General features: G+C 42.4%; 2 protein-coding genes across 2 annotated transcripts in view; both read right to left on the minus strand.

The window, feature by feature from the left end:
• The window catches only part of GLB1 (galactosidase beta 1), a 52,103-nt gene extending 37,779 nt beyond the window's left edge, over window positions 1–14,324 (minus strand). The window contains exons 1-2 of the mRNA XM_063325398.1: window positions 14,185–14,324; window positions 2,365–2,534 (exon numbers count right to left, since the gene is read on the minus strand). Of these exons, the coding sequence (XP_063181468.1) occupies window positions 2,365–2,534; window positions 14,185–14,238 (224 nt within the window). The 5' untranslated portion in view covers window positions 14,239–14,324. The remainder of the gene's footprint in view (window positions 1–2,364; window positions 2,535–14,184) is intronic.
• Window positions 6,328–14,299, minus strand: TMPPE (transmembrane protein with metallophosphoesterase domain). The gene is made up of 2 exons (XM_063325399.1): window positions 14,185–14,299; window positions 6,328–11,326 (listed from the first exon to the last, which is right to left on the minus strand). The coding sequence occupies exon 2, from the start codon at window positions 11,235–11,237 to the stop codon at window positions 9,918–9,920; it is 1,320 nt and encodes a 439-aa protein (XP_063181469.1). The 5' UTR covers window positions 11,238–11,326; window positions 14,185–14,299; the 3' UTR covers window positions 6,328–9,917.
• Window positions 14,325–15,260: the final 936 nt, after the last annotated feature.

A 15,260-nucleotide genomic window follows, 5' to 3' on the forward strand; every position in this document is an offset into this window, starting at 1 on the left:
GAGAGAGAGAGAGAGAGAGCAGTGTCAAATGGAAAGACGCATGGATTCATTCTTGTAGAAAATGCAAGGCACAAGGGCACTTTCTGCTTACAAGATACACATTTAGGAACTATCTTTCACCATAGCGGAAAAAATCCAAAGGTAAGCAATGATGGGGGAGAAAGTTAAAGAATCCCAGTCTGCTCTACTAAAAGAAAAGGAGGTTGCAAAAAACCTGTTACCTGTCATCACTGATCCAGCAACAACACCTAAGGCCATAGGTCACATAACCACATGGCAACACTTGCCATCTGTACCATACTTTCTGTGCTGAAACAGAAACAATTCAGCTCTCCCAAGACCAACACAGACCAGTTAACACCAGCAACGCGAGACAATCTCCACTCCTTCCTGCACAGCAGAAAGACACTAATGCAGAACATTAAAGCACAGAGTAAGAGACCTCAACACAGAGAGAACAGTAAAGCAGAGTAATAGATCTCAACAAGTGGGGGGGGGGGGGGGGGGGGCAAGAAAATAAAGAGGGAAAAAAAACTTTGTTAGTGGGAGATCACAAAGGAAGAAGGAGGAAGCAACAGGGAAAAAAAACAAACAAACAAACAAAAAAAAACCCCAGAAAACAACTCCAGCCCTGCAGCAATTTTGACATTAAACAACAGTGATGGGGGGAATGAGAAAGAAAAGATTCTTGTCTCAAAAGACCAGTGATGCAGCAGATACATAAACAGGCAATTTCAAATCAAAAAGGAAGGGACTGCTTGAAAAAGCTGGAAATTTTCAGCCCTTCAGAGGGCACTGAAGATATATAGGTGTTGGGAGGAGGAGGAAAATAAATCAAGAGACATAAGGGAAGTATGAGACACTACGGATCATAGGAGTCACAGAGCCACCACCAGGACCCAGGCTCATCTTCAAGACAGACATCAATAGGTATAATTTTCAGGTCCATTTGAGATTACTTTTATTGCAGCAAAAAATAATTACATGGGCAATTCCAGCAACTCTGTCCTGAGCAGATGTTACTTAATCCCCTTATTCTTAAATGAGGGAAGACAGAACTTGCTTGGTTTATTAGAAAGCAACAAAAACCACCCACCAAAAAGTCACCACATCACAACATGAGGACGGGTTTTAAGACATCCAAAAAAACAGAGAACCCTAAATTTGGAAAAAAAAAAAAAAAGCAACTTTTCTTTCTTCTTTCCCTGCCACCTGTTCTTCACATACTAGCCCTTACTAATCACATCCTCGAGTGTACAGGGCAACCCTGCAACTTGCAGGTCAAACATAATACAGATTTCAAGGGAGGGGAAGAGAGATGATGCAACACTCCCACTGAGGAAAGCACCCTGTTATACAAGCACTGCACTGCCAGAACCAACATTGCCTGGCAGTCATAATGATCTAGGAAAGAAAAACAAAAATGTCTAGGACTTACAACCACTGCTTGAAAAGACTGTGCCTTACACTTTTCATCGAATCATAGGGTTGGAAGGGACCTCTGGAGATCACCTAGTCCAACCCCCTGCTAGAGCAGGGTCACCTAGAGCAGGCTGCACAGGAACGCATCCAGGCGGGTTTTGAATGTCTCCAGAGACGGAGACTCCACCACCCCTCTGGGCAGCCTGTTCCAGTGCTCTGCCACCCTCAAAGTAAAGAAGTTCCTCCTCAACTTTTCTACCATTCTACCACTTTTTTACCATTCCTCTTGCCTTGTCAAGGAAGCTTTGGCAAAAACAAGAGTAAGCTGCATTTTTTTCAATCTGTGCTTCACCTGTTGTAATAAGTACACAACCAGGTAGGAAAGACAAGAAAGATGGACTAAAAGTTTGGTACGCCCAACTGAAAGCTGGTTAAACTGTCTTTTTTTTTTAAAAAAGTACACCTACTTCCCCACCATTTTTCTAAATTTAAACTCTCCTGGTGAAATAGTTTTAAATATTACTGCAGCCTTTGCCAATATTTTAAAAGCATCAGGGCAATACAACTCAGGCTGTATTAAGAAGTTACTGTCCCCTCTCACCTCATCTGCTTTTTGATCAGAGAATACAATGCCCTTGGCAGAGGCAGAGCACATACAACTGTTCTGTAGTTGCCAAAGTTCACAGTCCAACAATTTATTTTAGGTCATATTTGTACTCCTGGCCGTGAAGCAAAAGCTGTTGCCTATCAGCAGGGAAGTGGACTGTTAGCTATAACCTGTGCCCAGTTGTCCCAGTTTACAGTGTTAGAGGTCATCCTGTACTACCATTCACTTCTCTGGAGCTTTCTCACCTATTACTTAAAAATTAATAAACCAATGTTAGCATTACACTTAACTACCTCTCATACATCAAATCACTTTGAAAGTCAACAGCTACTTACGTTTGAATGGCATCAAGTCCTGCCATTTTCATCTTCAACAAGCGGTCTTTCCAGTAATACCGGGGCACTCGTGAGTAGTGAATGCTACCTGAGATGTAACGGAAAGGTTCCCCATCCTTGACAAAGCAGCCACAGTCATAATCAATCCCAAAACTCCTCTGGGGTATAGTCTGTACAAAAAAATAAAAAAGTAGACAATAGAATCTTTTCTGCCTTGAAAGACATGGAGAACAGTCTATACAACATCTGTGGGTTGTCCACAATAGAAGGTACAGTGGTGTTAAAATAACTGATGGTGAATGGCCCTCCACTAGCTACATATAGCCCACCTCAGCACAACACACCAAAGGACTACAATACATCTCTCTGCCAAACACTCAGCAATGACAGGATTCGCTACTACACCAAAATATGCCACATGCATTCTCCACTTTTAACAACAGTACCATCTTTCTACAGTGATACAGGTTGCAGATCCTTACACCAGTGCAAATGATGAGGAATTAATTAGGGGAGATACCATGAGCGTCAATGCTTTGCACTCAATGCTTCAACTTACTAAACTATTGAAAAACACAACCCTTTTTAACCCTTAACAACTTAATGTCATGCTCAAGTCTAGAAGCAAAAGCCAGCTGGGAGCTCCTGAGGAACAAATACCACATTCTAAATGCTCCAGAGCACTGACACATGCAGGTTTCAAAGCCCAATTTCTAGTAGGTATAAAACTGTTTGATAGATTAGTCTAGCAAACTGCATACATTTATGTAAGTCACTAAAGATTAGTAATTTTTGGAGAAAGTCCTACTTTCAATACTTTTGCAGCTAAGCACACCCAACCCGTGAACCCCAAACAAGAAACAGGTAAATGAAGAATAAGAATATGCATTTCCTAGCCATAAGAAAAATACCTTAACTGCAAGAGCATGGGATTAGTCTCAAGTGAGCCTATGATCTTAGTAAGATTTGAAGTACTATGACCCATAGCAGTACTTCTTTTGCTTGTCAAAAACAAGGAAAAAAGAATATTTTATTTTTTTAAGTGCATGGTCCTATGCCTTTAAGAACGTTTAACTTATAATTTTTTAACATCTTACATTTCTCATATATCTTTGGCATCTCTGTCACCAGCACTACTTTCGTCCTCCACACACCACTGAATAGTTGGTTGGTTGTCTTCATGTTGTAGGACATTGCATTTGTGTTTTATTAGATTCATTACTGAGCGCACACATACAAAAAAAAAAACCAAACCTAAAACCTTCAATAAAAACTCAGTAGGGATTTATGAAGTAACATCCCAAGTCAGCAATTGTAATTGGTTAGTTCTCCATGCCTGTCAGAAAATAAGTCAGGAGTCAAGCAAACAACTGCCATGATTCATTAGACATTACACTAGTCCAAATGAAAGCAACACCCTTCAGTAGTGTAAATTAAAATCTGTTGAAGGACACTGGCCACCTTCTTGAAAAGGTGAGCCTCGGCCTGACCCATATTTAGAATGAAGCATAGTAATCAGGAAATTGATTCCATGAAACAAAAGTGACAACATTAGAAAGGTAAGAAAGATGTAGGCCACCATATAACCTCAGGTGACCTCCACTACACAAGAGCCATCCACCACCTGGGGAAATCTGCCCAAAGGTTAAGTAGGAACCAACAGACCACACATAGTTTTGAAGAACCTTCCCATGAAACCACTTCTTTCTATTCATGCTGAACAGTGTTGTTACAGTAGTGTCTACAGCTACCGGTAAAGACAAAAGAATAGAAAAAGTTAAATACAGCAGGCATGTATAACCATAAAGCTGCAAGTACCAAGATGCCTGGCCAACAATTGGACACAACTGCCAATCAAGATCATACTCTTAGTGCAACAAGACAGCAAAAAAGAGACAGTGCAGTGTGTCACAGGACAAAAGAACAATAGTACAAAGGAAAAAAAACACTCCTGAAAACTAGAGGATGAAATTGCTGAGTAAACATGCCTAGACTTCCATTAAATGGAGCAACTGAGATAACACTCTATAAACATCTGAAGACTACAAACTCCAAGGAGGAGAAAGACTAGTGTGTTGCAACTGCAATGACAAAGGCATTTCTTCACAGAAAGCCTACAATAAAGTTGTGGAAAATGTCTTAAATGCACAAAACAATCCAAAACTGCCAACAGTGGACAAGTGAAACTGTCTGTGTGGTGGACATGTAACAATAGATGGGAGAAGACACAGCCCTGAGCTGGCAGGGAAACAAGAACTGCAAGGGTCTGCAAAGCATTGCATAGGGGAAGCTATGTAAGTCCTGATCCCACAAACATGGACCCATTCTTTACATTACTTAAAGAGTTCCATGAAAATTGAAAAAAATCTTGACTAAACAAAGATATGGATGTGCCAGGTGTCCACAAAATCAGGCCCTTATAGATCTGAGAAATACAACCCAACTGCTCTGGAACAAAAATAACTCAAAGGTTGGGATTCTACATGGGAAATTATGTTGTTGTAGTAACTCCAGGCTGTTAAACCTCAAGTAAAGTGCTGCAGACGATGCACAGGTATCTACCATCTGCTCATGTTCCTTTTAATTCAAATCTAGAGTGACATTTTGCTGATCTTTAATTTATAACCTGCATCTTGATTCCTGGGCATGCTGCACTACGATAGAATTGTACTGTGTGTATCAATCCCCTAAGGAAATCATTCACCCTAAAGAACACCATGCAGACGTTTCACATTCTTCGAATGTTTTCAACTCTAGGGCACTGTGACAAGCTGCAGCATTAACACAGAACCGAGTGCTTCAAAGTGATCCTGACTAAGTGAAACCCATAACCCAAGTGCAGCAACACAACTCTGCAATACTTAAAAAAAAAAAAAAAAAAAAGAGACAAGCATTAGGAAAAAAGGCATATTAAAAGTCCATTACCCCTAGAAATAAAGGGGAGTGAATAAATTGCTGTTGTTTCCCTCTGAAAGAGGATTTTAACCCCCTTATTTAGACTAACCATGTCAAGAGGCCTATGGAAAAGACACTTGCTCCATTTACGGCAGATTAAGTTTTGAGAGATGGTGAACATTGAATCAACTGTTTACATAGCTCCAACCTCAAGGGTCAGACACCTCTGGCAGAGAAACAAGAATTTCTTTTCATTGTTTTAAGATATTAATTACGAAAGCGATCATCATTGAAACAGTTACCATTTAAAGGCCACACTTTTAAAGCTGTGACCATAACCGTAAATAACCTTCCTTACACATACACTTCCTGATACAGTATTATTACAGGGGCAAGAAGAGGGCGGAAGCTTCCCATGTACTTACTCTGACTCACCTCATCCATTGCCCATTGTAAACAGACTTCCCTTCATCGTCAATTATTCAACATTCTTTTATTGTCAGTGCATGACTCTACCCGTTCCTTGCAGATCAGGGCTCGCAACAAAAGCAAAACAGTTGTCCTCATGAATTTATGCCTGACTCTGCCAATATTGTGTACTCATGGTTGTGAATACGCAGCGGGAATGAATTCCATGCATCTCCCTAGAAGACGGGGTAGTGGGTCTGCTAGTTTGGGAAGCAGATTCAACAGACACAAACTAACTGCACGCTGTTCAGGATGCCAGTTCATTCACACCACATCATACTAATGCCCAGCTGGCAATGGTATAATGTTGCATCTTACATACTCACAGGGAAAAGGGAAGAACTAAAGAATTTGTCCTTTCTTAAATCAAGTAAGAATTTATTTTTACAACCTTAATGCTCTTTCAACATTTTATAACATGTATGTGTCTCAACATAGGAAAAAAAAAATAATCATAGCTTCAGCACACAAAACTTGAACAGAGGCTAGGATCTCTCATTCTCCAAGTTTACAAAACAGGGTTTTTTTCTTATTTCGAAAGCAAACAAAGATGGATACAAATCCTCAATGAACCTCTCCATCCATGAAGACTTCTAGCATCTCTTATGTAGACCATTCAAACAAAGAACTCCTCTTCCTCTACACCAAAGCTTAAGTATCAAAATTGAGAACCACAAACCACTCTTGTTTTCTTTTGCTTCTTCAAAAAAAAAACAGAACAAAACAAAACAAAACGCTCTTAGTATCCTTTCTCTGCCCTTGCAGTGCTTCTTTTCTCAGCATCACATCCTCATCTCTTCAGCCTGCACTTTGTCCCCTTAGTAGGCACTAGGTAAATTTAGTAGTGGCCTTACCTTTCCCACTTTCCACCACGCCTCACTGAGCAGCGTGGGTGTAAGATTTTCCAAAACTAATCAGATTTATTGTCAGTAGCTTTTTGTTGGTAAATAGAACTAGTGTGTTAAAACTATTCATCATGTACTGCTACAATAAATATTGGTATAAAATAAAACATCATTAGAGGCATCTTTCTTGATAAGTGAATAAAGTTTTATTAAATCCCAACATTTAAAGCATTTGTTATACCACAGTTTACATATTTTCAAATCCACTCTATACTGATTATATTATGCAATAAATATAACTTTCACAAAGTGATGAGGCTATTCTATTCTGGTGTGATAAACTCCCCCCCTCCAATTAACTGGCCTTTTATAGGAAGAAATATATATTCATTTAGTTAAGTTCTCCAGATCAAATACATTCCCCACAGACAAAAAAAACAATACAAAAAATATTTAAAAAATACAAAATAAGCAGCACAGCAATTTTTTTTCATCTGGAATACTGAACGCAGGTCTAAATCATGCACATTCAAGTCAAATTGGAAAAAGTATAGGAAAAGCCTTAAAGGACAATTAGGGATTCTGTCTTAGAGATTTTAGAAAAGGTTCATTCCTCATACTATCAAAAAGGAAGCTGATCTAGGATACCTTCCATTCATAGTTTTTTTCCAAAAAGCAAAATAACGAAAGGCTTTGAAGTGTTTTGGCACAGAAAGAAAACATTTTAAGTGAAAATGAATCATCAATCAAAAAACCAAGAACTAAGTTACATTGAGAGAACTCAATAAATTTATGAAATGATAATATGACCACTCCTAAAGGATGTGTATCTGTTCCTAAAAGAATACACAAAGATATTCAAAGTTGAGCACATACAAAGTAATGAAGAATTCATCTGTGCCCCCCTGCGACTGAAGGACCACTTCAGCTAGATCTTTCCACACAGTTGGACAGAATGAGGAGATAAATAAAAACAGTAAGAGGAAAAAAAGAAAAAAAGAATACCAGCAACTTGCCGGGAAACCAACACCATCTAAAACCAGTCCCACAAAAGCCTCCTGATTAGGAAACTAGCTAAACAATTAGTCTTCTTAACACAGTTAATAACCTTCAGCATAACAAATGACAAGCTACCCTCCTGGACCACTGGCCTAGAAAGAATACTCTGCACTATTAAACCCAGGACGCAGTTTTTAACTGAAGGCATGTTGATTAAGTAAACAGAGGGTATCAAGGCTATCAAGATTTTCTCTCTACGTAAAACCATTCAACACTAAGCCACCGATGGGAAAGAACCTCAGAAGGACTCCATTCAGGCAGTGTTAAATACACATGGAAACTTTAGGATACTTAAGTGGATATTATTGCACAAGCATAAAAAAAGTTTCCAAAATTATAGATGCTGGAAAACAGAAATTATCTAGTCCAGCACATGAAGAGCCTGGCTGGTCAGGTGCTCAGTTCTCAGACTAAAAGAGGACTGACTTCTCCACCTTTTCCACCAACCTCCCAGCGCATATTATGCATTTACAGTATTTCTCAATATTCCTGAGACTAAAAAAAGCAAGATGTTTGTACAGAGGAACAGGATACAAAAACAGCTTAGCAGTTGGAAATTCTGCCTGGGGGAAGGGCTGAAGGGAATGGATGAAGTGAAACTTCAAAATTTCACTTCCAGAAAAATCTCAACTTTACAAAGTCGATGGTACTCTTCAAATACAACCCCACACACCTCCTGCAAAGCAAGAGCAGGAGATGAAGAATAAAACAGAAGTGTGCCTGGTTCAGGAACACACAGGAAGGCAGGAAAAGACTGAACACTGCAGTTCTGGTCTTGCCATCCTCAGCCTCCCATGTAAGCACTGATCTCTTCTGCCCTATGCCACGCAGGTCTGCCCAAGAGAACACCAGGTACGGGTGAGCAGAAAGGCAGAGCAAGCTACAGCTGGAGACCTCAGAGTCAGGGGCAGGATCCCCAGACTTGTATTGTTCATGGAGTTTCATACAGCTGCACTGAGATGGAAGGGGAGGAGAGAAGAAGATATACAGAAGTAACTCCATCAATCTGAACAATATACGCACATTAATTTACATCCTGGCTTTCTTACACGACATGGAAGTAAAAATGCTTTTATTAATATTTTCTAATCTCTCAGACTTCCCAGAATGATATTCATTTATGTTAAGCCCTTCTAGGAAAGACAGAGAGAACTTCTCCATCCCTCATTATCCTGTAGCAGTTATTCTGTTACATGCCTACAAGACAACGAGGACATAGATGCACAAATGCTATTAAGGAAAGTCACCCGCTGCAGAGTTTAGTCTTCTTCAAAAGGACACTGTTTACTTGAAATATTAAAACCTTAAACAAAATTCAAGCATTAACCGATCTACATTGTTTTCAAATAGCATCTCCTTACTTTTTTAAGAGAAAAGTCACAGAAGAGAATTTAAGCATTAACTAAAAAAAATACAGAATGAAAAGAGCCTGAGTATTTCAGCTTTGGATTTTGTGCTTTACATCAGCAGGTACTGTATGCTCAGACAGCAACATAAGTTATGTTAATTACGAGTTTTCTTTCTCATTTGCTTTTATTAGAGGTATTTTCAGTAAGTAATTACTAGATGCCCAGTTATTTGGGGGGAAATGCCAGCAGAAAGACAGCTACTTTCACCCTTTTATATTAATCTCCCCAGCTTTTCAACTGGAAAAAAATGAATTTCAGGAATGATGCCTGGCACCTTACTGTACCAGTAAGCAGCTCAGACTGGAAGCTCTAGTGCATGCTGCAGACAGATAGCAGGATAAAGACACCCAGCCTCAATTAAAAAAAAACAAAACCAAAAAACAAATCAAAACTACTCCCTTCCCTTAAGATTTCTAGCATAAGGCTTTTAGAGTTTGCTTACTCAGTTCTGTAGTCCCTTCCACAAAACATGCGTGTGCGATTTCACTGCAAGAGATCAGAACTTCACCTGCCCGAGATCTGATAAGGCAGTGCCTGATGGGTAATAAACAGTGGAACAGGAAGTAGCTGCAGGACACAGATATTATTAAACAAGCACAGGACACACATTATCTCCGTGACATCAGTGTTATCTTTAAGTGCAGAACCTCAATAATAATGAACTCAAATAATTAATTTCTTCAGTATTTTAACAGCCCCAATTTGTTTCATAGGCCCAAGACAGAGTTAGTGTTTTCTGCTCAAACTTAACAGAATCTGCTGAAGTCCACCCTAACACATCTTCTCTGGCTTCCCTGAAAAAGGATTTGCCTTCAGAGCAGAAGAGCCAGTATACTGACCAAAAAGGATGGCAGAAGTCTGCCAAATGGAAAGGTCCTCAAGGAGAACGTAGAATTATCTCCGTTATTTCAGCTCTGCTGCCCAGCCTCATGGGTATTCCAAAGTACATCGTCCCCGGGCTAACGTAGACAAAGGTGTTCTGCCCAACTTTGTACAAGCCAACAAAGAAAGGATTCAGAAAATAAGCCCCAGCATGTAGTGGGAAGATTTGCCCTCCATGAGTATGACCAGAGAGAATTAAATTTATGTCTGGTCTCTCCTGAAGGGCCCACTTCGCAGCAACCGGTTGATGAGCTAACAGCACTATTGCATGCTCACTGCTACAATCTCTGAGAGCTTTTTTTAAATCCATGCCATGCCCCGAGTAGCGCAACACATCTGCTTCAATATCATCAACGCCAGCCAGGCAGAACCAGTCATCAGTGCTCTTCGGTGAAACAATCTTCACATTCTCATTATGGAGCGGCCGAATGTTAAATGATTTTAACAACTCAAACCAGTTGCTAACATCTGATGTGTAGTACTCATGGTTTCCTGTGACAAAGTAAGTCCCCAAAGGGGAGTTAAGTTCTCCAAGAGGCTCGACAGCAGGTCGTATGACCTCTGCCTCAGAGTCAGTCAGGTCCCCAACAATCACGGTGATATCTGGTTTCAAAGCCTTAACCATTCTCACGATCATGGCAAGTTTCGTCTTCCCAACTGTAGGCCCCAGATGGATATCTGAAAGCAACACCACTTTCAGATTATTCATTGATGAGGGCAGCTTGTGAACTGGAACCTCCACTGAATTCACAGTGGGAGGCCGGGAAGCATTTAATAGCCCGACAATAGTCAGCACAACAGTCAGCATAACTGCCAAAACTGGTTTCATAGCCGTTCTGCTGTTCTTGTTGCCAGTACCTGCCTTAGTGCCTCTCCCAGCCAAGAACTTGTAAGCCTGCTCTACAGAGCCTAGAGTGAAGAGGAAGAAGATAAGAATGATATAGGCCCCCAGGCAAGTGTAAGCAGCTAAAGAAAAGAAATAGGGCTCTTCTGCGACAAGAAATAGCAGTGTAAAGAAGCTTGAGTGAGCCAAAGCTAGAAACATGAACACAGCTATTTTCCATGGAATGAAATAGAATGAGCTGGCAGCTGAAGACCTGGAGAACGTGGTGACTGTGCTTCTCCAAACATGAAGAGATCCTATCAACATGAGCGCGTTAGCAAATAGTGCCATCTGCAGCCTTAAAAGCCAACGCCGCGTCCTGAGCTCGAATTGTTCTGCCAGATAACTCCGCGACAGCATCATGGAGAAGAAAACCAATCCTGCAACCACTGCAGCCTTTGCTTCAAGAGGCAGTTGCTTGAAGGAGATCATCTTTGCTTCCTGATCGTTCCCTTCTGTTCTGCAGAAGTCTCCAGTAGGCAACAATGTGGTTATGAAGAGATGCCTTGGGTCAACGAAGCCTGCAACCAGGAACCAGTATCAGCCGTTTTAAAATACTACAACACATTCCCTTTTTCCCAGACTCCAACAGAGGGCTGTTACTCTGTATATACTACCCAGGCCACCGGATCATGCAGAATCACTAAGACAGGGAGGAGATTTCATGATGTGGAATAAATCAGACAACTGAAAATACTGGATTCTGGCAGTCCACTTCCAAGCTCCCTGCCTGCCTTCCTCAATGATTCCTCCCACACGCCCTTTTTTTTTTTTTAAATGTGCTATTTCCTCATTAACTCTTCTTTATAGTAGATGGCAATAGATCACAACAATGATACAACGAGTGCTGGAAACAACCATTATAGTATTTGTAAACCCCGTACGTGTTCTGTAACTAAGCTGCTTCTACTGTCAACTTAACACACGTGTTTTCTGTTCTTCTTCCCAAGCAGGTGGATTCATTTCAAAGGCAAGTATCACCCTAATCATTCTTACTGAATGCAACAGGTTCTATTAACAAGCAACTGCAGCGGCAGTGAAATCCCCACTGGAATAAACTACCAGATGCAACTGCAATCCCAGGAACTGCAGATGATACTGGCAGATATCCTTGCCTACAGTTGTGAATAAGACTTCCCCAAAGCCCTCAAAATCAGTAGAACCAGTGAAACACACATTGTGTTTTGCTACTCACTTCCACTGCATGTACAGTTCCCAAGACTCGACAGCTATTTCAGCATATCCTGGTCTACCAGGATGCAATTAAGTTGAAAAACATCACACACTGCACTCCTTTAGAAGTAAAGACAGCACTAAGTCTAATGCATCTCTGCTCCCAGATTGAAAATAAATAAGCAAGCATCGCTTATGCTTGAATCATACCAGAATTCCCTGTTTTGCTCAGAGTTCATAGTGTTCATACTCGTGCCCAGTGTGCACATTACTATTTAAAATAAACCCACTGTTTTATTTTAACTATAGCTGAGAAAAGTTTAGATGGTCTTTCATAACATACAATAGAGATCAAGTTTGAGACAACAAACTACCTTATTTAAAGTAAGCATATGTCACTGCATGGCCTTCAAAACACTTCCTGTCTCAGTCCACACTTAACTAGAAAAAAAGTAAGCAATTATTACAGACAAAAATATCTCAGAACTAGGGCATGAAAGCAGCCTTGCAGGGCTCTGCAATGAGCTTGAGCTCAGAAGTCTAGAAATCCGAGTCTGCCAGGTTGCTTATCTGCAGCATATATTTTCTCAAGCTAATTTAAAAGAACATTAGCAACTCTGTGATGATAGGACCCTGCTATATTTTGAGGACTAGACCAAATCTTAAGAAGACCTCCTCTGTTACTGCTTGGTCAGGGAACTGTGGGTTGATAGAGAAATCGTGCCTTGAGCCCTCTCAGCTGTTATAACACTACTCTTAAAAAACAGTGCTATTTTACACACACGCCTCTACAAAAAGCAAACAAAGCTAGGAAGATAAGAGTATAAGAAATGCCCTACTGGTTTGAGTCCACAGTTCCTCTAGATGTCAGGCCATATTCTGTATGGACAACAGCAATAAGAAATGCTGTTTAAAGAAACGACATGACCCTGGCTGCTGTCTGTGATCTGCTTCCTTCACACTCCTCCAGAGGACAAAGCTGTTACATCAGCAATATTAGAAGGCAAATCCCTGCCCACTCATTTTCGGATGTTGTTTATGAACCTGGTGTGTTTTAATTTGGCTAATCCTTTTTTGGAATCTGTTAAATACTGCCTGCTCCACAAGCTCCCGTAGCAGCAAATTCCCGAACTTCACTACGTACTTTTAAAGTATTTTATCTGTTTTAAACTAATCTACTAAATCCACAAAGTGTCCCTCTTCTAATACTACCAAATTTGGTGACTATTGGTTCTCCATTCCTTTTTACTCGCCACCTTCAGAATTTTGCCTCATCCATAACCTTGCCCCTTACCGTCATCCAAACTTCCCTTTGACAAAGGTCTCCCATGAGGCTGTGCTACTTTTCACACAGCTGTGACCACCTGTGCACGATTCAATTGCAACCACCTATCAAGATAATACTGACACGCTGCTTCAAACTCAAGGCATAAGCAACAAGGCACGGTTCCACGACAACTGCAAAGACTAAGGATTTTGCCCAGGCCCCTGGTTAGGCAGTGGTATGGCATGTGCCACTGGCCAAAGGAGCCACAAGACAGTCAATGCTGAACCTGGGCAGAACAGGAAAATCTCCTTCCTCTCCCTCCTTACACACACCACAGGAAGAGCCAGTTTTCCCATGGGATCTGCTAATAGAGTGTGGGTATCAGGTAACCGCAGCTCGATGCCCCCTCATATGGGTTGCTTAATGATATACTAGTATTGCCTTGTAACCTGTTATTTCTGGCAGCAGGGTCTAACCGGCGGCAGGAGTACAGCTGCCAGCACCGCACGTCCCGCAGGCATCGACCCCGGGCGACCACCCACGGAAGGCGGCGGCAGAGCTCACCCACCGCCCGGTGGGCGAGAGCAAGCACCGCCAGCCCTTCCTTCCCCGGTACAAAACGGCGAGGCCGAGGGCCCAGCGCGGCGGCCTGCCCAAGAGAAGCAGCCGGCCTTTCCCCCCCAGCCCCGCCGCCGCACCTGTCCCGCCAGCTCCCCGCCTCGGCGCTGCCGCAGGCCCAGCCCCGCTACCCACGAACCACAACTTGCTCAGGAATTAAAAACGGCCCGAAATTAACCCCCTCCCTCGCCGGGGGGTGGGAGGAGGGCCCCTACCAGCCGGCAGCCAGGCCCGCCCGGCAGCCCCCGCTCCGAGCTCGGGGCCGCCCCAACAGCCACAGGGCCGGGTGCCCGGAGCTACCGGGGGCGGGAGGGGACTCACCGCTGCCCGGAGAAGCGCCGACAAGGCGGCCAGCGGGAACAGGAGCCGCAGCATGACCGAAAGCGGCAGCAGCGAAACGGACTCTCCTCAACCCGCCGTCCCGTGACAGGGCGGTGTCAGCTGACGGCCGGGCCCGCCCCGCCCCGCCCCGCCGCCTCCCGTGGTGCCGCGGCTCCCGCTGGCCGCCGCCTCGGCGCGCAGGCAGGACGGAAGGTGTCAAACAGGGAAATATTTCTTTTGAGTAAGTAAGAGTGGATGGGAACTCCTCTCATTCTCAAAGCCGTAAATGGATACCAAAATGACATCACCACAAATGTTTCCATTTCTTGCCTTACTTTTAACTATTCATTCCCTCCTTGTGGTACATACAAAGTTTGCAACGTATGTATCGCAGCAAAAACCAAAAAATACTTTACTGTTTCTGATACAGTTGAATACCTGGCAGGGAGGGATGTGAGAGGGAAATGGGAGAAACCCCTCCCTCTCCCTTTAAACTGCTTTTCAGTCACATCTGCAGTAGGTCGGAGCAGTGCACTCTGGTGGGTTTGCCTTTAGTGTCAGTTGTTGATGTTGTCTGTCTGATCAGATTGTAGTCCAGCTCTCAGCTCTTGCCACTCGCTTGGGGAGTTCTGAATGGGCCTGCTAGAGGTACAGACTGCTACAAACTGCTGCGTACAAAGAACCTTCTCCTGCTGGTGGTTTTCTCATGAAAGGAATGTCATTTCCCCCACCCCCCACCCCGCCAACAGCATTTATGATATAGGAAGAAGGCAGGGGGAAACGCTTTACGTCATTTTTGAGAGTGACCGTGTGTTTATTCAGGCGGGTTCAACAGTGACATTTTGCCACGTCTTAGATCCCGGGAGTAGATGTTTCTGTGCTGCTGCTTGCTCCTCTGGAGGGAGCTTTCTCATAGCCACCGAGTTCACTTAGGAATGTGTTTCTACAAAAACTTTTTTTAAGGAGTAAGCAAAAAATGAGAGACCTGTCAGCCCACCAACAAACAGAGCTAGAGCATAAAGCACAAAAGAAACCACAAAAGAAACCAGGCATTTGATGAAAGTGCAGCTGAGATT

Source organism: Chroicocephalus ridibundus, chromosome 2 (assembly GCF_963924245.1).
Source record: "Chroicocephalus ridibundus chromosome 2, bChrRid1.1, whole genome shotgun sequence".
Classification (NCBI taxonomy): Eukaryota; Metazoa; Chordata; class Aves; order Charadriiformes; family Laridae; genus Chroicocephalus; species Chroicocephalus ridibundus.